Genomic DNA, 25,213 nt, shown 5'->3' on the forward strand with positions numbered 1-25,213 from the left:
GTTTTAACTGCCGCACTTGGGATCTTTGGTTGCAGCATGTGGGATCCATGTCACGTGGGATCTAGTTCCCCAATCTGGGATCAAACCTGGGCCCCTTGCATTGGGAGCAGGGAGTCTCAACCACTGGACCACTAGGGAAGTCCCCATTGGTCCATTTTGAGTAAGTCTTTGTATATAATACGAGATTGGGGAGGGGTCCCACTTCATTCTTTTGCATGTGGATGTCCAGTTGTTCCAGCACCATTTATTGAAAAGATTCTCTTTGCTTCACTGTATTGCCTTTGTTCCTTATCTAAGATCAGTTGACTGTGTCTATTTCTGGGCTCTCTATTCTATTCCATTGACCTATCTGTCTAATCTTTCAGCAATTCCCACTGTCTCTATTACTACAGTTTTTACAGTAAGTCTTGAAGTCCTCCTACTGTATTCTTTAACACTGTATTGGCTATTCTGAGGGTTGGCCTCTCCATATAAACTTTAGAGTCAGTTTGACAATATCCATAGAAAACTTGCTGTAATTTTGTTGGGACTGCATTGAATCTATAGATCAAGCTTGGAAGAACTAATATCTAGAAAATAGGGCCACTTTCATATACACAAGGAAAGCTGGGCACACTGCTGCTGCTGCTAAGTCGCTTCAGTCGTGTCTGACTCTGTACGACCCCACAGATGGCAGCCCGTCGGCTCCCCCATCTCTGGGATTCTCCAGGCAAGAACACTGGAGTGGGTTGCCAGTTCCTTCTCCAATGCATGAAAGTGAAAAGTGAAAGTGAAGCCGCTCAGTCGCTCTTCTCGACCCCATGGACTGCAGCCTACCAGGCTCCTCCCATGGGATTTTCCAGGTAAGAGTACTGGAGTGGGTTGCCATTGCCTTCTCCCGGGCACACTGCTAACCTCAATAAATTCTGGGATTCTGTTACAAAGAGAAAAAAGGAAGACCAGATATTGGGTCAAGTAATTAGCAGTCTCTCCACATACACATGGTAGAAAAAAATGTTTCTGATTAAAGGAAAAGCTGAGACTAAAGTCATATAAAAATTGGGAGGATATACATGCTTATGATTTGGAAAGGCTTTTAATCAGGGTATGTTGTTTTCCAATTAAATAGGAAAAAGTTACAGAACTTATTGAAGGAAAAAATTTCTCATTCTAGAACATTAATTTTCTAATCTGTCAAAACAAAGTTACACCTCCAACAGTTGAGAGATATAATTTTTTAACAGTTTTAATTGGAGGATACTTGCTTTACAACACTGTGCTGGTTTCTGCCATACAACGTGAACCAGCCAGAAGTATACATTGTCTCCCTCCGCCCTGAGCCTCCCTCCCACTCTCTCATCCCACATCTCTAGGTCATCACAGAGCGCTATGAGATATAATTAATGTGAGGTATGGTTTATACCGGCATAAACCATATAAAATGGCTGGGTTTTATAGTCAGAAGCAAATATTGGTAATTTCATATAGGTCAACCTGTATCAAAGTTTGTGAATAATTTACTTAAAAAAATACTAGTTAGAGCAGATCTAGCTTATCACCGTAATACTTAATTTTTAATTGGAGGATAATGGCTTTACAATGTTATATCACTTTAGTAAACTGACTTGTTACAGCTGAATTCCAATCATCTTTCTTCAGTAGGAAAGGAGTGAAATTACAGCTGGAATATCAGGAACTGTACCTTCACCCTTAAGCATTTCTGAATTCTTCTGTTCTCAGAATTGTAATATTGACTTTGGTAGACTGGAAGATGCCCTCCCTGCCACCGCAAATATTTTCATGCCATAATTTTCAGTGTTATGCCTGTTTACATTACATAGCAAAATGGACTTTGCAGATGGAATTAAAGTTATAGACCTTAAAATAGGGAAGTCAGCCAGATGTGCCCAATGTAATCAAATAAAGGAAGGGTCTAATATCAATAGGATGACAGAAGTAGCAGGGGAGAGTCAAGGACTGAGAGGAACTTGACCATGGTTGGCTCTGAAGAGAAGGGGCTATAAGTCAAGGAATGCAGGCAGCCTCTGGAATATGGGAATGGCTCTCAGCCAACAGCAAGGAAATGGGACCATGATCCTTCAATTGCAAAGAACTGAATTCTGTAAACAACTGAATGAACAAGGAAATGGAGTCCCTCATCCCACCTCCGGAAGAGAAGTTCTACAAATACCTTGATTTTAGCCCAGGTGAGACCCATCTCAAACAGCTGACCTACAAAACTGTAAAAGACAATACACTTCTGTAGCTTAATACACATAAGCCATTAAATGTGGTAATTTGCAATGGCTGCAATAGAAACATATACTTACCTTAGTAAAACCTCCATTTTAAAGGACTCATCACAGAATGGTCCCTATAGTCCTTGAAACATATTTTTAAAAACTCAATATTTGGTCCTTAATGATTCTAGTATATTAAACTACATTATAACTGGAAATGTGCATATAGCTAACAAAAATAAAAATTGTGAACAACTACAAAGTCAATTATTTTATATAAAAATTGTATAAAAAGTTCATGACTAGTTATTATGAGAAACAGTTCATCTAGGAGTGATTTCTAAGGCAGTTTCTTGAGTATCCATAAAAACAGACCCTTCTGTCTCAAAAGAAGGGATATCAATAAGAGGACCAGAATCCTCTATTTCTAAGTTCGGTGGTTTCTCCTGTTCATAACCCAGGTTTGAATTATCTTTCATTTGAATCTCGTGCTCGTCCAACTCCAGAGATTTATCTGGGTCTGGGGCTACCGGTTCCTCCTCTTCATGCTGATGCAGAAAATTACAAATCATGTTGGGCCTATAGGAGAAATCATTCTCCTTGATTTGCAGCCATTCCACACCACCTAATAGGGGAGGGTGTGGGTGGGGTGAGAAACCAAGAGATATGAAAAAGGAATTTTAGTTACTTCCAAATATTTTTCATTTAAATGCTCATATGAATATTTATCAATATAAAACCCCAACTTAAAGAAAGGAACAAGGTGCCTGAACCAACTGATAAACATGTAATTTTCATCTTACATGGAGACCTTGGAAAGCCTATAAGGTATGCATTATCAAAATCACTACTATTCTAAGCCCTTTTTCCAGAGTCCAGTTCCCAGCTCATTCTGAGAGATAACTGATCTTCCACTGCCATCTCTTGTCTTGAAGAAAATTGTCACTTCCCTACAATTTTCTTCTTACTCAGCCAGCTTTCATAATACTCTGTCATCTTCCAAGTCAACATTTATGTGTCATTTTATTTTTTTTAAATTTTTTTGTGTCATTTTAAATTGAAGAATCCAATTGTGAAATAAGACACCTCTCCAAAAAAAATCCTTGAAAAAAATTTTTGTCCCTTTTCATACCTACAGTCAAAGCCCTAATCCCTCAATGAACTCCCATAATCAAGAACTGCTTCAATAATGCTAGCCATTTTTTTCTCTTACCCTTCTGACCCTTTCAGAAAGCCAAGTATTTTCATAGATACTTAATTCCTATAACCCAAGCTGTTTACTGTCATTGTCAAAATTCCATTAGGTATCTGTAAGATATCCCAACTTATCTTGTCACCCTGTTTGAGCATCCATCTGTCCTATACCCCACCATAAACTAACTCTTCCGCAGCTGTTTGTTGAAACATCCTGTTGATCCCATATCTTTTCTTTATAAAGTCTCCCTCTTTCAAAACTTGATTAGTCCTTTCCCTCCAGCTCAGCTTCAACTATTGACTTCTATTAAAAAAAAAAAACAAAACTATATTTTTTGCTTGCAATAACATTATTCTCTTAGTCACCAAGTTCAAAACCTTAAAGTCACCCTAAAGCCTACTCTGTTACTTAGCATAATACTTGGCACATACTGCTAAGTCACTTCAGTTGTGTCTGACTCTGTGTGACCCCATCCCTGGGATTCTCCAGGCAAGAACACTGGAGTGGGTTGCCATTTCCTTCTCCAATGCATAAAAGTGAAAAGTGAAAGTGAAGTCGCTCAGTCATGTCTGACTCTTCTCGACCCCATGGACTGCAGCCTACCAGGCTCCTCCGTCCGTGGGATTTTCCCGGCAAGAGTACTGGAGTGGGGTGCCATTGCCTTCTCCGACTTGGCACATAACAGATACTTAAAATAAACTGAGTGAAATGGGTGTCGAATCGTAGACATCTATGTCTGTCTCAATGTGATTTACTTTAGAGTACAAGCTCCTAGAAAATAAGGACCACACCTCTGTCTACTTTGTTCTGTTGGCATCCAAGATGGTCCCCAATGATCCTCACCTACCTGAGTTGTCCCTTCCCACACAGAATAGCATATCAAAGAAATGACAGAATGTGACTTCTAAGGCAAGTTCATAAAAGACTTTGTGGCTTCTACTTTCTTCTTAAAAATCACTTGGTCTGGCAAAGCCAGCTGCTGTGTCAAAAGGGCACTCACAACAGTAGTATGAGGAGGGCAAGGCAGTGACACCTCCCGCACAAACTCACCAGCCATGTGAGTGAGCCATCCTACAGTTAGATTTTTCCAGCTCTACTCAAGTCTTCAGATGACTATAGCCCAGTCAGCAAAATGATTGCAACCTCATAAGAGACCCAAGCCAGACTACCTAGCTAATACACTGTTTCCCAATTCCTGATTCATAGAAACCATGGGAGATGGTGCTTCTGTTGCTGTTGTTTTAAGCCATTAAGTTTAGGGGCCACTTTTCATGCCGCAGTAGATAACCAGTACAGCCTTGAATAGTTGGTTGCTAATTTATTTGATTAAAATACACCCAAATTTTGCACTTCCCTGGTGGCACAGTGGATAAGAATCTGCCTGCCAATGCAGGGGACACAGGTTCGATCCCTGGTTTGGGAAGATTCCATATGCCGTGGGAGGAACTAAGCCCATGAGCCACAACTACTGAGTCTGTGTGCTGCAACTACTGAAGCCCATGCACCTGGAGCCTGTGCTCCGCAACAAGAGAAGCCGCAGTGGTGAAAAGCCTGTGTATTGCAAAAAAGAGTAGCCCTGCTTGCTGCAACTACAGAAAACCCGTACAAAGCTAATAAATAAACAAAAAGATGCATCCAGATTCTCCCCAAGAGTTATTAGATTATTAAAAGACTAGAGCAAATTCTCTAACTTCCTTTAAGAATATTTAAATGATAGTTAAGCCATTTGATATGTATATGCCTTTCAAGTTCATTCTAGAACTTCAAGTGCCTCCTTCCTATTATTTTCAAAATGCCTAAAAAAAACGGATAGTTGTGGAATATGTAAGAACAAAGATTTGTTAAATAGTTATGTGTAGCTGGTATAAATTTCTAGATGATGAATGTACCTTCAAATGTTTATTCTTTAAAATACAATAAATCAAGCCATGAGTATTCATCATTAGGGTCTTATTTACTAGTGTTTCAAATATGTCTTGGAGCAATAAGCCTTGTTTTTGGTGGACAAACACATTTATTTTGACCGTGTCCCAAATTCCTTAGGGCAACAGAAAGAGGTTGGCGTGGTGAGCAATGGGCTTTTAAATCATCAAGTGGTTATTTGTCCATCTCCGCAAACATGTGCCTTCTACAGGTACAAGAAACTCCTATAAAGTCTCTAGCGTTGGATGACTAGCAACTGGAGAAGGCTAACTGGGTGTTTATTAAGAACTAGACTTAAGATTAACAACTGTGGTCTTAGAGTCCCTCCCTCACATATAAAGCCAGCTTCTTCCAGTAGTAAGCATCTTGGGGAAGGTTACTGGATCTCCCCAAAGCTCAGCAGATCTAGAACTGCTACTATCATATCTTCTGCTCTTACAAAAAAGTTTTAATGGTGGGAAGAGAAGTGGCTGCTGAATTCCTTGGGGTTGAAATCATGTCCAATTGCTTGACAAACTCCTCACAATCGTTTCCAGTGCAAAGCAGATAAACATTTCTCATATGTCTCCAGTGCCCCCAGCTATATGAGAATTCAACTAAATTTTAAAATCTATCTTTGGTACTTTTTATGGAGAGCTCTCAATTTTCACATACTTAACCTATCACACATAGTTATTATTATGAAGTACAAAGAACATCCTGGCAACAATGTGTCATAAAGCCAATAATGAATCATCTATTTTCAGAGAAGTAAGTGAACTAACCTATGTTTTCTTCTCCTTCCTTCTTTTCTGTCAGTAGAGTCCTTGTCATGCTGAGCTTCTTCATTGTGTGGCATTTATATTTTAGCACTGTTTTATTACTGCCTTCTGCATCCACTAAAATATAAAATGAACACTATTATACTGCTTGATGCCATCAAATAATCATGTTAAGCCTCAATGGTTCCAGTTTAGAGAAAACTACTTTCTGTCGAGATAGTGCAGTTAAGTTCAAGATTTAACTCATTCCTCCTGCTCCAGCCACAGAGAAGTAACAGATTAAATACGTAAGAACTGAAGATACAAGTGAACTCACAGACAACACACATCTACAGGGGACAGAAACCCAAAGTTAAGAGTAAAGCTACAAGCCTATTAGGTGCCAGCCCTGAAGTGGGAAAGAGGGGCTGGGAATTTGGTTTTACTGGGTAATGAGGTCTAAAATTCTGTCGCTCAAAATGAAGGACCAAAGTCAGACACTACTTGAAGCCAGACTGGAGTGAGAACATCCCCAATCAGGAGAGAAAGCTGAGAAAAAAAAATTGCTGCCCACCTGCTGCTTGGGGTCACAGCTTTATAAAAACTGTGTGTGTAGGCGGGAATGACGGATGAGACTCTATGCTAAGGATGTGAAGCACATTGAAAGCCTGCAGAGCCTGCCACTGTGTGGCTGACTGATACTACACTTCAGAGAGCAACACAGTGGTATCTGTTAAGTTGAACCATGTGAAACTGGCGATATTCAGCCCAAATTGTTGATTTCATATGGTTGAATCTAGTACACACACTCATCAATCTAACAGTTCCGTTTCTAAGTGTATATCCAAGAGACATTTTTACGTATATGCACAAGACATTTTTGTGGTGAGTAAATAAGCATAATTAAGAAAACAGGCTCTGGAGCAGACCATCTTGGTTCCAGGGATATACAAGGGGCTTCAAATGCATCTGGAATGTTTTTTGACTGCCTAGCCAAAAGGGAGGATTTGACACAGGTAGACAGTGGGTACACGAGATGTTTAACTTTAATATCCATCATACACAAGTATGTTTGAAATATTTCATAACAAAAAGAGTTGAGTCAGCATAGCAATCACTTACCATATTCAACATTTTCTTCAAATATAACACAGGTCCCAACAGTGTCTGCAGAAAAACATTAAGGCAACTTGTTGAAACAGCTACTTTCTCCAAAAGGCATATAAAAAAGGGAATTTCATCTCTCTGACATCCTCCTACCTTCATACTCTCCAGCAAAGACATAGCTGTCCACTTGCAGAATGGGCCTTTCGGTATCAATTCCCTACAACAGAATATAGGACCATTAAAAAATCATTAGTAAAAACAGCCTTGGGAGTGGGGGAAATGGGTGAAAAGGGGCTCAAATGATACCAACTTCCAGTCATAAAAAAAATAAGTCCTGGGATGTTTAACAACATCATGGTGACTATCGATAATACTGTACTTCATCTATGAAAGTTGCTAAGACAGTAAATCTTCAAAGTTATTACCAGAAGAAAAAAAATTTTGCAATTATATGTGTAGTGATGTGGGTTAATTAGACATTGTGGTGATCATTTCACAATACAAATACTGAAAATACTGCACAGCTGAAACTAGTATAATTAAAAAAAAAATTGTTTGTTCAATCCTTCAGTCATGTCTGACTCTTTGCGATCCCATAGACTGCAGCACGCCAGGCTTCCCCATCTTTCAGCATCTCCCTGAGTTTATTTACACTCATGTCCATTGAGTCAGTGATGCCATCCAACTATCTCGTCCTCTGTCGTCCCCTTCTCCTCCTGCCTTCAATTTTTCCCAGCATGAGGGTCTTTCCCAATAAGTCAGCTCTTTACTTCAGGTGGCCAAAGTATTGGAGCTTCAGCATCAGTCCTTCCAGTGAATATTCAGAGTTGATTTCCTTTAGGTTCAACTGGTTTGATCTCATTGCTGTCCAAGAGACTTTCAAGAATCTTCTCCAGCACCACAGTTTGAAGGCTCAATTCTTCGGCGCTCAGCCTTTTTTATTGTCCATCTCTCACATCCATACATGACTACTAGAAAAACCACAGCTTTGACTAGATGGACCTTGGTAGGCAAAGTAATGTCTCTGCTTTTTAATATGCTGTCTAGGTTGATCATAGCTTTTCTTCCAAGGAGCAAGCGTCTTTTAATTTCATGGCTGCAGTCACCAGCTGCAGTGATTTTGGAGCCCAAGAAAATAAAGTCTGTCACTGTTTTCATTGTTTTCCCATCTATTTGCCATGAAGTGATGGGACCAGATGCCATGATCTTAGTTTTTTGAATGTTGAGTTTTAATCCAGCCTTTTCACTCTCCTCTTTCCCTTTCATCAAGAGGCTTTTTAGGAAAAAAAAAAAAAAAGAGGCTTTTTAGTTCTTCTTCGCTTTCTGCCATAAGGGTGGTGTCATCTGCCTATCTGAGGGCATTGATATTTCTCACAGCAATCTTGATTCCAGCTTCTGCTTCATCCAGCCCAGCATTTTGCATGATATACTCTGCATGTAAGTTAAATAAGCAAGGTGACAGTATACAACCTTGACGTACTCCTTTCCCAATTTGGAACCAGTCTGTTGTTCCATGTCCAGTTCTAACTGTTGCTTCTTAACCTGCATACAGGTTTCTAAGGAGGCAGGTAAGGTGGTCTGGTATTCCCATCTCTTGAAGAATGTTACATAGCTTGTTGTGATCCACACAGTCAAAGGCTTTAGCATAGTCAATGAAGCAGAAGTAGATGCTTCTCTGGAATTCTCTCGCTTTTCTGATGATCCAACAGATGTTGGCAATTTGATCTCTGGTTCCTCTGTTTCCTCTTCCTTTTCTAAATCCAGCTTGTACATCTGGAAGTTTGCGGTTCACGTACTGTTGAAGCCTAGCTTGAAGGATTTTGAGCATTACTTTGCTAGCATATGAAATGAGTGCAACTGTGCGGTAGTCTGCACGTTCTTTGGCACTGCCTTTCTTTGGGATTGAAATGATAGCTGACCTTTTCCAGGTCAGTTTTATAAAAAATATTTTATTTTTTATAAAAATTATATATCATTATAAAAATAATAATTTATTTATTTTTGGCTGTGCTGGGTCTCTGGTGCTGTGAGGGCTTTTCTCTATGGCAGCGAGCTGGGGCTACTCTCTAACCACAGTGCTCTGGCCTCTCGCTGCAGCGGTTCTCTCGTTGAACAGGATGGGCTCTATGGCACTCGGGCGTCAGTAGCTGTGGCTGGAGGGCTCTAGAGCACTGGGCTCAGTAGTTGTGGCGCAGGGGGCTTAGTTGCTCTGGGGCATGTGGGATCTTCCTGGATCAAGGATCAAACTCTGGCCTCCTGCATTGGCAGGTGGATTCTTTACCACTGAGCCACCAGGGAAGTCTAGTATAATATTACATGTCAATTACTTCTCAATTTAAAAAAGAAAAGAGGGATTTCCCTGGTGGTCCAGTGGTTAAAACTCCATTGCAGGGGGCACAGGTTAGATCCCTGGTCAGGAAACGAAGATCCCACCTGCCTGGAGTGGGCACAGTAGTTGCAGCCCAGAGGTTCTTTAGTTGTGTCCTGTGAGCTTCAGTGGTTGTGGCACTGAGACTCAGCTGCCCCAGGGCATGTGGGATCTTAGTCCCCTCACCGAGAATTGTACCCCTGTCCCCTGCATTGCAAGGCAGATTCTTAACCAGAGAGGTCCAAAAACAGTGTATTGTTTTTCAGAATTTAATCTTCCATTTCAAAATGCCACCCTCCCCCCTGCCAAATCTTTAACTCTCTCCAGCCACACATGCAGACATTCAGGCATAGTTGTTGATGCTGTCAACTACAAATCGGCACTTGCCAAGAGCGCTGCCAATGACTGAACTACAAGGGCATCTGTCACCTGCGCCTGTGGAGACTGAACCCTGTGCTACTGCAGCTGCTGACCGTCAACATCCCCTGGGAGAGTTCAGGGTGAAGTGACGCACTGTGTGTTCCAGGGAATCTGGTGGGACAGATCTTTAGACAGATATTTTAAGGAACTGATTTTATGATCCAAAATCCTTGCATCTCCTCATACCTAGAAAAGCACTAAATCCCTTCATGGTGACATCGGATCCTTGTGACTAGCAGAAAACCTTTTGTAACATGAGTGCTTAATGGTACTGAACTCCCCCTTCACCAAAATCTTATATATTGACTCTTCCCCACTGTCTCTTTGGAGCAGTCTCTCAGAACTATCAGAGGTGCTGCCTCCCTGGCTGCAGTTCTCATTTTGCCCCAAATAAAGCTTAACTCGCAACTCTCAAGTTGTGCGTCTTTTTTTGGTCGACAATGCTGTAGAAGTTGGGCATTAGTTTTCTCCCAGCTGCTCCCTGTTGTGTGACTGTCTCCAACAGTTCACTGCTTTGTATACCTGTAATTAATCTATTTTAAAGGGATGCTTTTGAACTGTGGTATTGGAAAAGACTCTTGAGAGTCCCTCAGACAGCAAGAAGACCCAACCAGTCCATCCTAAAGGAACTCAGTCCTGAATATTCATTGGAAGGACTGATGCTGAAGCTGAAACTCCAATACTCTGGCCACCTGAGGCGAAGAACTGACTCATTTGAAAAGACTCTGATGCTGGGAAAGATTGAAGGCAGGAGGAGAAGTGGACGACAGAGGATGAGATGGCTGGATGGCATCACCGACTGAACGGACATGAGTTTGAGTAAGGTTCGGGAGCTGGTGATGGACAGGGAGGCCTGGTGTGCTGCAGTCCATGGGGTCACAAAAAGACACGACTGAGCCACTTAACTGAACTGACTGAACTAAAGGGGGTGGGTATATGTCACCATCCATAGAGTTAAGAAAACCTATAACAACCCCCCAATTCTACAAGACTCACCAAAATCTTGCATTTATTTTCACATTTTGCGAGCAAGTCTGAATCAAGAATTCCTGATAATTCCACCATAACCAACTGCTCCTGGTGGAAGAAAGAAGGGTTAACGCGTTAGCCTGTGAGAGCGCAGGAAGAGGCAGGCAGTTATGGAGAAAAGCCAAACAAACACCCGCAGTGAAACGACTCCTCTTTTGTGAAAACTAGGTCCTGCTTTCAAGGAGAGGAAGCGCGCTCCGTTAACGAAGGTAACCTCCCTCCTTCCCCCTCGAACTTCGTGTGGCCCGTAGAGCTGTGGGCAGCTGCCTGCCGCCCCACGCGCTCAGTGGCACAATCCCGCCAGGCGCCCGCGGGCCGCGCCCCGACTCCCTGCCCCGCACACAGCCACTTCCACCCCCGCCACCACCGCGCGGGCTTCCGCCGTGGCACTCACTGTTTCCTCCTCCTCCTCGTCCTCCTCCTCGTCCCAGTCCACCCAGCTCGGCTCCTTGGCCGCTGCCGCCATGCCCCCGCTCCTCTGCGCCGCCTGCGAGCCGCGGGCCCCGCCCGCCGGGGCCGCCATCTTGAGTAAGGGCAGCCGCTCCCGCCCCGCAGCCGCTCCGGCCGCGCCCGCCGCTCCTGCCAGCACGCGAGATGGCGGCTCCCGGGCGCACGCGGAGCTCCTTGTTCCTCTCCGAGAGCTGGAGCCAGGACCCTGGCCTTGGCCGGGCGGCTTCGGCGACCTAGGGAACTCTCGGATTCCCGTCGCTGGTGGAACGAGCCCACTGGCGAGCGAGGCAGAGGAGATCAAGAAGGTGCAGGCAAAGAGGCCACCGTGCGCGAGGGAAATGGAGAGGCCTAGAGTATCCCCATCCTACATTTCTTTGAAAGAAATTCTTAATGTTGTGTAAACACTCATCCTCAATTCAAGTTCTCCCCGAGCCAAGCTAAGGGCACACTTCGCTGCGCTAGGAAGTGAGCTTGGGTTTCAGGACCCTGCAAAAGCTGCAGGCCTCGCAGGTGGCGCTAGTGGTCAAGATCCCGCCTGCCAGTGCAGGAGACCGGGGCTCGATCCCTGGGTTGGGAAGATCCTCTGGAGGTGGGCATGGCAACCCATTCATGGTGAGGAGCCTGGCGGGCTGCAGTCCATAGGGTCCCATAGAGAGGGACACGGTTGAAGCGACTTAGCACGCAAAAAAGATGCAGGAATGGCAGATGGAGATCAGATTGCCCTAAGCGCTGTAAGAGACAGAAATTGGGGAGTACTAGAGACTAAGTAGGAAATGGCGGCCCACTCCAGTGTTCTTGCCTGGAGAATCCCAGGGATGGCAGAGCCTGGTGGGCTGCCGTCTGTGGGGTTGCACAGAGTCGGACATGACTGGAGCGATTTAGCAGCAGCAGCAGCAGCAGCAGAGACTAAGTGAAGTTTTGAACAGGATTTTTCTAAAAGTAACAACGGATTTTTCTGATTATAAAATAAATGATCTTTGTAGAGAAACAGGATGATCTGCTTCCACAGAGCATGAGATTTGGGGTCTGATACTTGTCTGATTTGCTGCATTATTAATTGCAAGGCTTTAGGCAAGTTGGTTTTTGTGAGGATTAAAAGAGAGATTATACATGTAAATAGATTGTCTGGCACATATTAAGCACTTAATATGCATTTAGCCTAGTAATAGTAATACTATGTAAAAATTTAGAGTATTATAACTTTTAAAAAACATTTTCGGGGAATTTTCTGGTGGTTCAGTGGTTAGGACTGCGGTGGCCTTGGTGAGGGAAATATGATCCCACAGGCCATGCTGTGTGGCTGAAGAAAATGAAAACCAAAAACATTTTCCTACACAGTTTAGCTTTCCAGCTTCTTTCTACATACACAAACACAATTTTTATTACAAAAATGTGTTCCAACTATACATCTGTTTTAAACTTGCTTTTCTCACTATATGTAGTATCATGGATGTTTTCCACAATAAATATAAATCTATGTGATTGTATTTATTGATACTGCACAACCCTTTAGTAAACATTTTTGTGCATTTTTACCCGTTCCTTCATTAAATGAATGGGATTTCATTGCTTTAAAAAAGTGGGAAAAGTACTGGACCTCTTAGAAGTTGTAGAACTTAGAAGTTCTAGATCTGAAATATAGTAATTGTGATCTGGCACAAGCTGCTGTACTTTCTTATCCCCTGTGTTCTTATTTTTAAATGAAGATAAAATTATTCATCCTTACTGTATATTTTCTGTTTGAAGATTAGATCGTGTCTCTAACAGTGCTTTATAAGTTGAGAAATTAAATTGTCAGATATTATTGGGGTTCAGGGAGAATAAAAAGAAGAACAATCCAAGCTGAGGGAGCAGCAGAAGTGAAGGCTTGAGGGCTGAAAATACATTTTCTGAGGTCAGTGTAATGCCTTAGGATGTCCCTTTCAAATAAACAAGGCTCATACTTCTAGTCAAGGTTATTATTGTTTACTATTTAAGACATAATTGTTGATTGTATTTATTTTGAATGGTTTATGAAATGATACAGACAGAGAAGTAAGCCTTCCATGCCTGTCCGCCAGCTCCCCTTTCCATTACGGTTGTTGATCAGTCATGTCCGACTCTTTGTGGCCCCATGGACTGCAGCACACCAAGCTTCCCTGTCCTTCACTGTCTCCCGGAGTTTGCTCAAAGTCATGTCTGTTGGGTTGGTGACGCCATCTAACCATTTCATCCTCTGTTGCCCTCTTCTTCTGCCCTCAATCTTTCCCAGCATAAAGGTCTTTTCCGAGGAATCGGTTTTTCACATCAGGTGGCCAAAGTATTGGAGCTTCAACTTCAGCATCAGTCCTTCCAATGATTGATTGGATTGATCAGGGTTGATTTCCTTTAGGAGGGCTTCCCTGCTGGCTGAGATGGTAAAAATTCATCTGCAATGCAGGAGACCCAGATTCAGGAAGACCCCCTGGACAAGGGAAGGGCTACCCACTCCAGTATTCTTGCCTGGAGAATTCCATGGTCAGAGGAGCCAGGTGGGCTACAGTCCATGGGGTCCCAAAGAATCAGAAACAACTGAATGAATTTCACTTTTCCTTTAGGACTGACTGATTTGATCTTCTTGCAGTCCAAGGAATTCTCAAGTCTTCTCCAGCACCACAGTTTGAAAGCATCAATTCTTTGGCGCTCAGCCTCTTTTATGGTCCAACTTGCACACCTGTTCATGACTATTGAAAAAACCATAGCTTTGACTGTGGACCTTTGTTGGCAAAGTGATGTCTCTGCTTTTGAATATGAATATGCTGTCTAGATTTGTGATAGCTTCCCTTCCAAGGAGTATGAGTATTTTATTTTCATGGCTGTAGTCACTGTCTGCAGTGATTTTGGAGCCCAAGAAAAGAAAATATGTCACTGTTTCCACTTTTTCCCTTTCTATTTGCCATGAAGTGGTGGGACCAGATGCCATGATCTTGGTTTTTTGTTTTTGTTTTTTTAATATTTACTTATTTAGGCTGGGCTGTCTTAGTTGCAACATGTGGGGGATCTTTGGTCTTCATTGTAGCATGCAGGATATTTACTTGCAGCATTCAGTTCAGTTCAGTCACTCACTTGTGTCTGACTCTTTGCAACCCCATGGACTGCAGCATGCCAGGCTTCCCTGTCCATCACCAGCTCCGGGACCATGTTCAAACTCATGTCCATTGAGTCGGTGATGCTATCCAACCATCTTATCCTCTGTTGTCCCCTTCTCCTCTTGCCTTCACTCTTTTCCAGCATCAGGGTCTTTTCAAATGAGTCAGATCTTCCTATCAGATGGCCAGAGTAGTGGAGCTTCAGCTTTAGCATCAGTCCTTTCAATGAATCCTCAGGGTTGATTTCTTTTAGTATTGACTGTTTTGATCTCCTTGCAGTCCAAGGGATTTTCTCAAGAGTCTTTTCCAACACCACAGTTCAAAAACATCAATTCTTCGGTGCTCAGCTTTCTTTATGGTCCAGCTCTCACATCCATACATAACTACTGGGAAAGCCAAAGCTTTGACTATACGGACCTTTGTCGACAAAGTAACATCTCTGCTTTTTAATATGCTTTCTAGGTTTGTCATAGCTTTTCTTCCAAGGAGTATGCAGACTCTTAGTTGTGGCATGTGGGATTTAGTTCCCTGACCAGGGATCATACCCAGGCCCCCTGCATTGGGAGCTCAGAGTCTTATGCACTGGAACACCAGGGTAGTCCTCATCGTAGTTTTTTAATCTTGAGTTTATGCTAGCTTTTTCACTCTCCTCTTTCACTCTCATCAAGAGGCTCTTTAGTTCCTCTTCAGTTTCTGCCACTAGAGTGGTATTATCTCCATATCTGAGGTTGTTGATATTTCTCCCGGCAATCTTGATTCCAGCTTGTGATTCATTCAGCCTGACGTTTTGCATGATATACTCTGCACATAAGTTAAATAAGCAGGGTGACAATATACAACCTTGTCATACTCCTTTCCCAATTTTGAACCAATCAGTATTTCTATGTCTGGTTCTAACTGTTGCTTCTTAACCTGCATGGAAGTTTCTCAGGAGACAGATAAAGTGATCTGGTATTCCCATTTCTTGAAGAATTTTCCACAGTTTTTGTGATCCACACAGTCAAAGGCTTTCAGGTAGTCAGTGAAGCAGAAGTAGAATTTTTTTAGATTTCCCTTGCTTTCTCTATGATCCAACAGATGTTGGCAATTTGATCTCTGGTTCCTCTGCCTTTTCTAAACCCAAGTTGTACATCTGAAAGTTCTTGGTTCATGTACTGTTGAAGCCTAGCTTGAAGAATTTTGAGCAAAACCTTGCTAGCATGTGAAATGAGCGCAGTTGTATGGCAGATTGAACATTCTTTGGCATTGCCCTTCTTTGGGATTGAAATGAAAACTGACATTTTCCAGTCCTGTGGCCACTGCTGAGTTTTCGAAATTTGCTGACACATTGAGTGCAGCACTTTAACAGCATCATCTTTTGGGATTTTAGACAGCTCAGCTGGAATTTCATCACCTCCACTAGCTTTGTCTGTAGTAATGCTTTCTAAGGCCCACTTGATTTCACACTCCAGGATGTCTGACTATGTGAGTGACCACACCATCATGGTTATCCAGGTCATTAAGACTTTTTGTATAGTTCTTCTGGCTTCTGTATATTCTTGCCACCTCTTAATCTCTGCTTCTGTTAGGTCCTTCTGTCCTTTATTGTGCCCATCCTTTCAAGAAATAGTCCCTTGATAGCTCCAGTTTTCTTGAAGAGATTTCTAGTCTTTCGCATTCTATTGTTTTCCTCCATTTTCTTTGCATTGTTCACATAAGAAGGCTTTCTTATTTCTCCTTGCTATTCTCTGGAACTCTGCATTCATTTGGGTATATCTTTCCCTTTCTCCCTTGCCTTTCACTTCTCTTCTGTTCTCAGCTATTTGTAAAGCCTCTTCAGACAACCACTTTGCCTTCTTGCATTTCTTTTTCTTTGGGATGGTTTTGGTTACTGCCTCCTGTACAATGTTATGAACCTCTGTCCCTAGTTCTTCAGGTACTCTGTCTACCAGATCTAATCCCTTGAATCTATTCATCACCTCCACATTATAGTCATAAAGGATTTGATTTAGGTCATACCTGAATGACCTAGTGGTTTTCCCTACTTTCTTCAATTAAAGCCTGAATTTTGCGATAAGGAGCTGATGATCTGAGCTACAGTCAGCTCCAGGTCTTGTTTTTGCTGACTGTATAGAGCTTCTCCATCTTCGGCAGCAAAAATATAATAAATCTGATTTCAGTATTGACCATCTGGTGATGTCCATGTGTCGAGTGTCTCTTATGTTGGAATAAGGTGTTTGCTCTGACTAGTATTTCTCTTGACAGAACTTTAATTTTATACTCCAAGTCCAAACTTGCCTGTTACTCGAGGTATCTCTTGACTTACTACTTTTGCACTCCAGTCCCCTATGATGAAAAGGACATCTTTTTTGGTGTTAGTTCTAGAAGGTGTTATAGGTCTTCGTAGAACTGTTCAACTTCAACTTCTTTGGCATTAGTGGTTGGGGCATAGACTTGGATTACTGTGATGTTGAGTGCTTTGCCTTGGAAACGAACCGAAATCATTCTGTCATTTTTGAAGCTGCACCCGCGTACTTACTGCGCTTTGAACTCTTTTGTTGACTACGAGGACTACTACATTTCTTCTAAGGGATTCTTGTCCACGGTAGTAGATATAAAGGTCATCTGAATTAAATTCACCCATTCTGATATGTTTTTTTTTTTTTTTTTTTCTGATATGTTTTTATTCACTGATTCCTAAAATGTTCACTCTTGCCATCTCCTTCTTGACCACGTCTAATTTACTTGATTCCTGGACTTAACATTCCAGGTTCCTATACAATATTGTTCTCTACAGCATCAGACTTTTACCACCAGACACATCCACAACTGAGCGTTGTTTCTGCTTTGGCCCCACTGCTTTTTCATTTTGGAGTTATTAGTAATTGCCCTCTGCTTTTCCCCAGTACCTTATTGGACCCCTTCTGACCTGGGGGCTCATCATCTGATCTCATATTTTTTATCTTTACATTCTGTCCATGGGGTTCTCATGGCAAGAATATTGGAGTGGTTTGCCATTCCCTCCTCCAGTGAACCACGTGTTGTCAGAACTCTCCATTACAACCTGTCTGTCTTGGGTTGCCTTGCACAGCACGGCTCATAGCTTCACTGAGTTACACAAGCCCCTTTGCCATGACAAGGCTGTGATCCATGAAGGGATCACCTTTCCCTAGGTAGCTGGTATTTTTTTGTTGTTGTTGTTGTTGTTGTTTTACCAGCTTCTTAGGTATCCTTTCAGAAATACTCTATGTATTTTCAAAAACACACATGTATGCAAAATCTGTAAGTTTTAATACTATAACATAGCACATAGACTAAAAAACCATTCCCTTGGGAGGAAACAAAACCTTTCAGTATTGTCTCCATTGCCTAAAGCTTTGAAAATTAACTTAAAGATTGAAACGTCTCTCAGACAGAAAAAAAAACTTATTAAGCAGAATAACCCATCAGCATCAGCTTTGAAAAAAGCCTTCTGGTGACTGGAATTTCTGTGACTTGTAACTAGAGTCTATTCTTAATACCGTCTCCTCTCAGTCGAAAGAGATCATAAGACCCAGGTGCCAGCTTTAAGAAACTAAATTACCTTTGCTTAAAAACAGACAAAAGGAGAAGAGGGCTGCAGAGGATGAGATGGTTAGATAGCTTCACCAACTCAGTGAACATTAATCTGAGCAGACTCCGGGAGATTGTGAAGGACAGGGAAGCCTGGCTTGCTGCAGTCCATGGGGTCACAAAGAATCGGACAAGACAGCAACTGAACAACACCAGAAAATAGAATTAATAAACAATACATGTTACATGTATATAATGTAATCTTATTTAGCAATAAAAATGAAGTACAGATACATGCTACAACGTGGATAAACTTGAAAAGTACTCTAAGAAACCAGAAGGCCACATATTGAATGATTCCATTTATATGAGATGTCCAGTATTGGCAAACCTATAGAGAGAGGAAATAGATCAGTGGTTGCCAGGGCCTGAGGGGAAGAGGAATTGGAAATGCCTTCTGTTGGGATGATGAAAATGTTCAGGAATCAGTGGCTATTGTTGCATGTTGCTGCATGTACTAAACACCACTGAATTGTATACAATTGAACAAACTTTATGGTATGTGAATTATATTTTAATAAAGCTGTTTTTTTTTTTTTTAAAAGACAACGATAATAGAAGCACTAGTTTAAAACTGAACAGGGAAGAAAAAATTGCTTGTGGCAATTGCTTTTTACTGACTAATATGGAAGAGTTTCAATAATTTAACACTGGATATGGTTTACCAGCGGCTTCCCTTGTGGCTCAGCTGGAAAGAATCCACCGGCAATGTGGGAGACCTGGGTTTGATCCCTGGGTTGGGAAGATCCCCTGGAGAAGGGAAAGGCTACCTGCTCCAGTGTTCTGGCCTGGAAAATTCCATGATCTATAAAGTCAATGGGGTTGTAAAGAGTCGGACCCAACTGAGTGACTTTCACTGACTCACTCCCTGGTGGCTCAGCAGTAAAAGAAGGTACCCGCAATGCAGGAGATGCGAATTCCATCCCTAGGCTGGGAAGATCCCCTGGAGAAGGAAATGGCAACCTACTCTAGTATTCTTGCCTGGAAAATCCCATGGACAGAGGAGCCTGGTGGGCTACAGTCCATGGGGTTGCACACGACTGAACACACATACATATACATGGTTTACCAGTGCACCCAAGCTAAATATCAGCCTTCAGCAGTCTAACGTCCATGTTATACATTAGGAAACTGAGTGTTAGAAAATCAGGAAACTTTACTTGTCTGACTTAGTCCTCTGCAGTCTGTTATCTTTTCTGAGAAATTGGGAAGCATTAACAGACCTGGTAGAGATGTCAGCCCTTGAATCAGGCCAGCTGGGGTGGAGGAATGACATGGAGTATCGAACCTTAACAGAGTTGAAAAGGGAGGCAAAGAACTCGGGATGTCACACCTAATCGTGCCCTGTCGTCTGTCCAGCAAGGTTTGAGTGACATCAGTGTCCCTTGTTCTGTGAACTTGACCTTTACTGTGTTCCCCAGCTCTTTTTGCTTTGTTCTTTCTTATATTGAATATTTCCTAGTATGTGAGTTGCAGTTGCAAACTTGGATATATTTAGAAAAACAAAAACATGTTTCTTTATTTTCTTTAAATCAAATTGAACTTAACTAAACCCCTGTCACATCAGGATGGCAGGAAAACTTCATCTCCATCAGTTTCTTCCCTTTTACACCTCTTTCCCCCTCATTCCCAGATCATACATAGTATTTGAAGAGATTGCCCCAGCCTTCAGCCCACAGTGGTTACTCTGAGCTGCCCAGAGTTGCAGCCTCACAGATCCTTGAAATGCAGGGACTCTGTTTCCGCAGAGCACACCGCCGGTGTGTTTTGGATGTTTAGTGGTCTAGCCTTTCTCAGCAGCCCATTGGCCTCAACACCTCTCCAGGGTGCTGCTAGGGCAATGAGGACCCTCCAGTTTACACTCCTTCCTGGCTTAAAGAAATCTCCATTTATTTCCTCCAGTTTAAAATAAAGGCATCACTTCCCTTTTTCTTCTCAGACATCTAGCATACTTCAGGGAGCTCAGACTCTAACAATAGATGGGAAAAGCCACGGTCTTCAAGCAGTTTCAGCTTTCTATCCTTTAGACATCCAAGACAAAGGAATACAAATGGCCCGGCTGCCGCTTGGAAGGGACCAAGTGGAAAAATGCAGTGTACTAGGATCTCCATAAGTTATCCTGCCATATTAATAAAACCTTTTGGAAGAAGTCAAACCTTGTCTTGTTGATTTTAAGAGTCAAAGGAGTCTGTTCACACACTAAGTCAATATAGCCTAGGAGTTTGAGGGCTCAAAGTGCTCATTGAATAGGGATTTGGCGGCTGTGGCAATCCCAGTACCCTGGAGATCTTGTGTGGTTTCTGGGGCATCTCCAGAAAGTGCGAGCTAGTGAGAGGAATAAAGGTAAACACCTGGATGTTGTTGTTCCTACAAAGGAAGAAAGCTCAAAGTGTTCTAAGAAATGAAGTTCTGCTGCTAAGCAGTTACGGATAACAAAATGAGGGAAGATTTACAAGTCATATTAAGAAGAGCCACAGAAGAGACAAATTACATGGTTTTCTGTAACTACAGTTGGAGCTAATAGAGAAAAAGCTATGTAATTTGGTAGGAGGGCCAATTGATCTTTAAAAAATGTGTATGTATGCATCATGCATGGACTCCAGTTGTGGTGTGCAGGCTTAGTTGCTCCATAGCATGCGGGGTCGTAGTTTCCTTAACAGGAATCAAACCTGCGTCCCCTGCATTGCAAGGCATACTCTTAATCACTGGACACCCAGAGGAGTCCCCAGGATCAGTTGATTTTAATTGTAGTTAGTAAGAGGAACCTTACGAAAAAAGTTTAGAAATATAATTTCTGAGAAACATACATGAGGTGTCATGGTCAGAATTTAAAACCTGCCACTAGGAGGAGACAAATGAACTAAAAATTGTTACTCTGCTCTTCTTCCCTTAGAACACATTTTCTAAATTAAGAAGAGCTTGTATGAAAATTATATTTAGCAGCAGAATTCTAGTGAAAGAGTCTTTAGTGAGTAGTAACATTTTGTCTTAAAAATGAACATTTTACTTAAATAATAGTTTATATTCCATTAGATTCTTTTTTTTAAAATACATCTCTCTTTTTTAAAAAGATATTTGAAAGAATTTTTAAATTAATAAATCAATTTATTTATTTTATTTTTGGTTGCACTGAGGCTTCATTGCTGTGTGAGGGCTCTCTCTAGTTGAGGTGCACACGCTTCTCATTGTGATGGCTTCTCTTGTTGCGGAGCACAAACTCTAGGCACATAGGCTTCAGTGGTTGCAGCATGCAGGCACAGTAGTTGAGGCTCACAGGCTCTGGGACACAGGCTCAGTAGTTGTGGCACACAGGTTTAGTTGCTCAGCAGCATGTGGAATCTTCCTGGACCAGGGACCGAAGCAGTGTTCCCTGCATTGGCAGGCAGATTCTTATCCATTGGGCCACCAGGGACGTCTTCTTACTCTGTCTTAAATTCAAAAACTAAACCCTAGACCAGTGGCCCTCAAACTTCAGCTGCATCAGAATCACGGCAGAGGACTTGTTAGGGTGCAGATTTCTCAGCTAGAGTTTTTGACTCAGCAGGTCTGAGAAATAGCACAGGACATAAAATATGCATTTCTAGCAAGTTCCCAGGTGATACTGATGGCTGCTGGTCTAGTGAACACACTTTGAGAACCACTGTGCTAGCTAGATGACTGTGGAAAGTAAGCGACTTCCCAGTAACCAGATTCAGTTACATATTGAGAACACAGTAATCAAAGCATTTCGGCTTGCAAAAAAAAGGAACTTAGTATCAGAAATAAGATTGGAATGATCATTTTTGGAGGGTTTTGAATAAAAAAAGCCATATATACTTAATTTGATAGCAGTATGGCACTACTGGAAGCTATTGGAATGTGTTTTAGGCAATGATGAAACAAAATGGCACATGCATATGCAAAGACAGAGGCCAGAGAGACTAGGTGGGGTCTATAGGGATTCTTCTCAAACCAGGAAACAGGTACCCTATATAAAGTCCCCAATAAATGTAGAAAATGTACTCAAGGCATCACTATGGCTCACTGACAACTAACTAGAAGCTTCCTATAATGTTAAAGCAAAAATAGGTGGATTTTGCAAAATCTGCCTAATTTTTTAAAGATAACAGGGTACTTCCCTGGAAGTCCAGTGGTTAAGACTCCACCTTCCCATGCAGGAGGCATGGGTTGGATCCCTGGCTGGAGAACTAGGGTCCCACATGCTATGAGTTGCAGCCAAAAGTTTAAAGATAAAATAATAGGAGTCTACCAAGAAATTTCTCCGAAGTGGGTAGAAAAAGATTTAAAAGCTGCTAAGAGTTACGTTCCCTAAGGGTACTCTCCTCCCCACCACTTGTATTTTTTTTTTTTTTTTTTTTGCTGTTAGAGGTATTGTGTAGAAACATTTGAGAAATACTGGGGTAGATCAGAAGTGGTTGATGGCTTAGACCATCATGATGACGTTCGTAGTTGGAGAAGTGACAGATTTCAGCAAAGCCTGTGATACGTGGCATCACGGACTTGATGGACATGAGTTTGCATTAAGCTCTGGGAGTTGGTGATGGACAGGGAAGCCTGGCGTGCTGCAGTCCATGGGCTCACAAAGAGTTGGACACGACTGAGCAACTGAACTGTGGTATGTGGTAGAATCTGTAGAACTTGGTTTCTGATTAGATGGAGTAGGGTGAGGGGCGGGCTTCCCTGATGGTCAGTGGTAAAGAATCTGCCTGCAATGCAGTAGCTGCGGAAGACATGGGTTCGATTCCTGGGTGGATATGGAAACCTAATCCAGTATTTTTGCCTGGAGAATCCCATGGAGAGAGGAACCTAGCAGGCTACAGTCCATGGGGTCCCAAAGAGTCAGACATGAATGAAGCAACTTAGCACACACACACACACAGGGTGAGGGGAAGAGAAATAACGAGAGCAGATAGAAAAACTGAAACTACTATGATTAGGAGCCTGGATGACTAGTAAAATGGGAATGTGTGTATTTTACCTGTTTATTTTGTTTTGTTTTTAAAAGAAGAAAAACCTAAGGAGGAACTTGTATGAGGAGATAAATGTTGAGACTGGCTTTGGACACCTAGTTTAACTTTCTTAGAATACGGTTAGGTGGAGCTAGCAGTCAGTAAATTGTGGTCATGGAACTTGAGGAGGTTTAGAGATTAAATTCTAGTCATCTTTATAAAAAAAGGAAGTTGAAGCTTTTCCCTAAAATCTGATCCTTTTATTCAGTCGCTAAGTCGTGTCTCTTTTGGAACTCATGGACTGCAGCACGCCCTGCAGCCTGGCATTTCGCATAATGTACTCTGCATAGAAGTGAAATAAGCAGGGTGACAATATACAGCCTTATCCTACTCCTTTCCTAATTTTGAACCAGTCTGTTGCTCCATGTCTGGTTCTAACTGTTGCTTCTTGACCTGCTTACAGGTTTCTCAGGAGACAGGTAAAGTGGTCTGATACTCCCATCTCTTTAAGAATTTTCCACTGTTTGTTGTGATCCACACAGTCAAAGGCTTTAGTGTAGTCAATGAAGAAGTGGATGTTTTTCTGGAATTCCCTTGCTTTCTCTATGATCCAACAGATGTTGGCAATTTGATCTCTGGTTCCTCTGCCTTTTCTAAATCCAGCTTGTTCATCTGAAACTTCTCGGTTCATGTACTGCTGAAGCCTAACTTGAAGGATTTTGAGCATTACCTTGCTAAGCATGTGAAATGAGTGTAATTGTATGGTAGTTTGAACATTCTTTGGCATTGCCCTTTTTTGGGATTGGAATGAAAACTGACCTTTTCCAGCCCTGTGGAAATGAAGAGGCCGTTAAGGGAAGGAAGTTTTAAAAAAAACTCTCCAATTATGAGCCTGAGAGTCAGCTCAGAAGTATGGTATTTACAACATGAGGTAGAGCCCCATTTGCTGTGTCCAGACAGATAAAAGGGTGACTAACCAGACCAATGGTTCTCAAATGTGGTCCCCAGACCTGTGTGGTGAGCTTTACTCAGGGTTCAAATGCAAATTCTCAGACCTACCCTAGGCTACTAAATCAGAAAGGCCTGGGAATGAAGCCCAACAATTAGTAGTTTAACACCTTCTCCAGGTGATTCTGATGCATACTTAAGGTGAAAATTGAGCTAGGTCAGAGTTTTCTTCCTTTTAAGAATTTGAAATGGGATCTACAGAGAGGATCAGTCTGTTGGTTGTAGGGAGAGAAGCTGAAAGTTGGTCTTAGAGACTATGAGTAAGCTGGAATTATGAGTAAGCAGAGCTATAACTAGCTAAATGAGGTGGTAGGCTGGTAGTCATTGAGACAGGAATGGTGACACCCTCTGTTTGGGGAATACTGCATTCCTGCTGCAGCCAAGAGTGACAAGTTAACCCAGGCTCTAGGCACGCATGGAATTTGTCCAGTTTCATGTTCATTTCAGTTCCCAATTGAAGCCCAATCATACTGCTATTCTTAGGCACCCATGATATTCTTATCTCTTTTTATTGTCATGTGCATCCTTAAAATAGATGGGCTTCCCATTACTTGAGATTTCCTGAGTGAGTCTGTGCTTCTAAAACATAAAAAGCTGATACAGCTCCAAAACAGATGGAGAATAAGTTTAATAGAAATAATTCCTTTAATTAAACGTATGCATTTATTTTTTTTCTTTTTTAAAGTAAAATTTACCATCTTAACGATTGTTAAGCATATATGCTCAACTATTTTTATGCATATATGTCCAGTGGTTAAGTATATTCACATTGTTGTGCAACCAATCTCTAGGACTTTTTCTTTCCTTATTTTTTAATTCTTTTATTTTTGGACCTGCTATGTGGCTTGTGGGATCTTAGTTCCCTGACTACGGATTGAACCCAGACCACAGCAGTGAAAGCACCAAGTCCTAACCACTGGACCACCAGGGAACTCCCAGAACTTTTTCATCTTGCAAAGAATTGCTTTTTAAAGAACTAATTTTGGGGACTTCCTGATGGTTCAGTGACTAAGACTTCATGCTCCCAGCGCAGAGGACCAAGGTTTGACCCCTGGTCAAGGAACTAGATCCCACATGCCACAACTAAGAGTTCCAGTGCTACAATTA

At 42.0% G+C, this 25,213-nt stretch overlaps 2 protein-coding genes across 2 annotated transcripts in view; one reads left to right on the forward strand and one right to left on the reverse strand.

Annotated features, from left to right (window-relative positions):
- Positions 1 to 1,527: 1,527 nt before the first annotated feature.
- Positions 1,528 to 11,953, reverse strand: GTF3C6 (general transcription factor IIIC subunit 6). Its single transcript, XM_043890141.1, has 6 exons — positions 11,396 to 11,953; positions 10,969 to 11,049; positions 7,338 to 7,401; positions 7,200 to 7,244; positions 6,102 to 6,215; positions 1,528 to 2,844 (listed from the first exon to the last, which is right to left on the reverse strand). The coding sequence occupies exons 1-6, from the start codon at positions 11,522 to 11,524 to the stop codon at positions 2,543 to 2,545; spliced, it is 735 nt and encodes a 244-aa protein (XP_043746076.1). The 5' UTR covers positions 11,525 to 11,953; the 3' UTR covers positions 1,528 to 2,542.
- CDK19 (cyclin dependent kinase 19) overlaps positions 11,160 to 25,213 on the forward strand; it is a 265,331-nt gene continuing 251,277 nt past the window's right edge. Inside the window, exon 1 of the mRNA XM_043890139.1 lies at positions 11,160 to 11,210. The gene's annotated coding sequence lies outside the window, so the exon portion shown is untranslated. The remainder of the gene's footprint in view (positions 11,211 to 25,213) is intronic.

This window comes from Cervus elaphus, chromosome 28, assembly GCF_910594005.1.
Source record: "Cervus elaphus chromosome 28, mCerEla1.1, whole genome shotgun sequence".
Classification (NCBI taxonomy): Eukaryota; Metazoa; Chordata; class Mammalia; order Artiodactyla; family Cervidae; genus Cervus; species Cervus elaphus.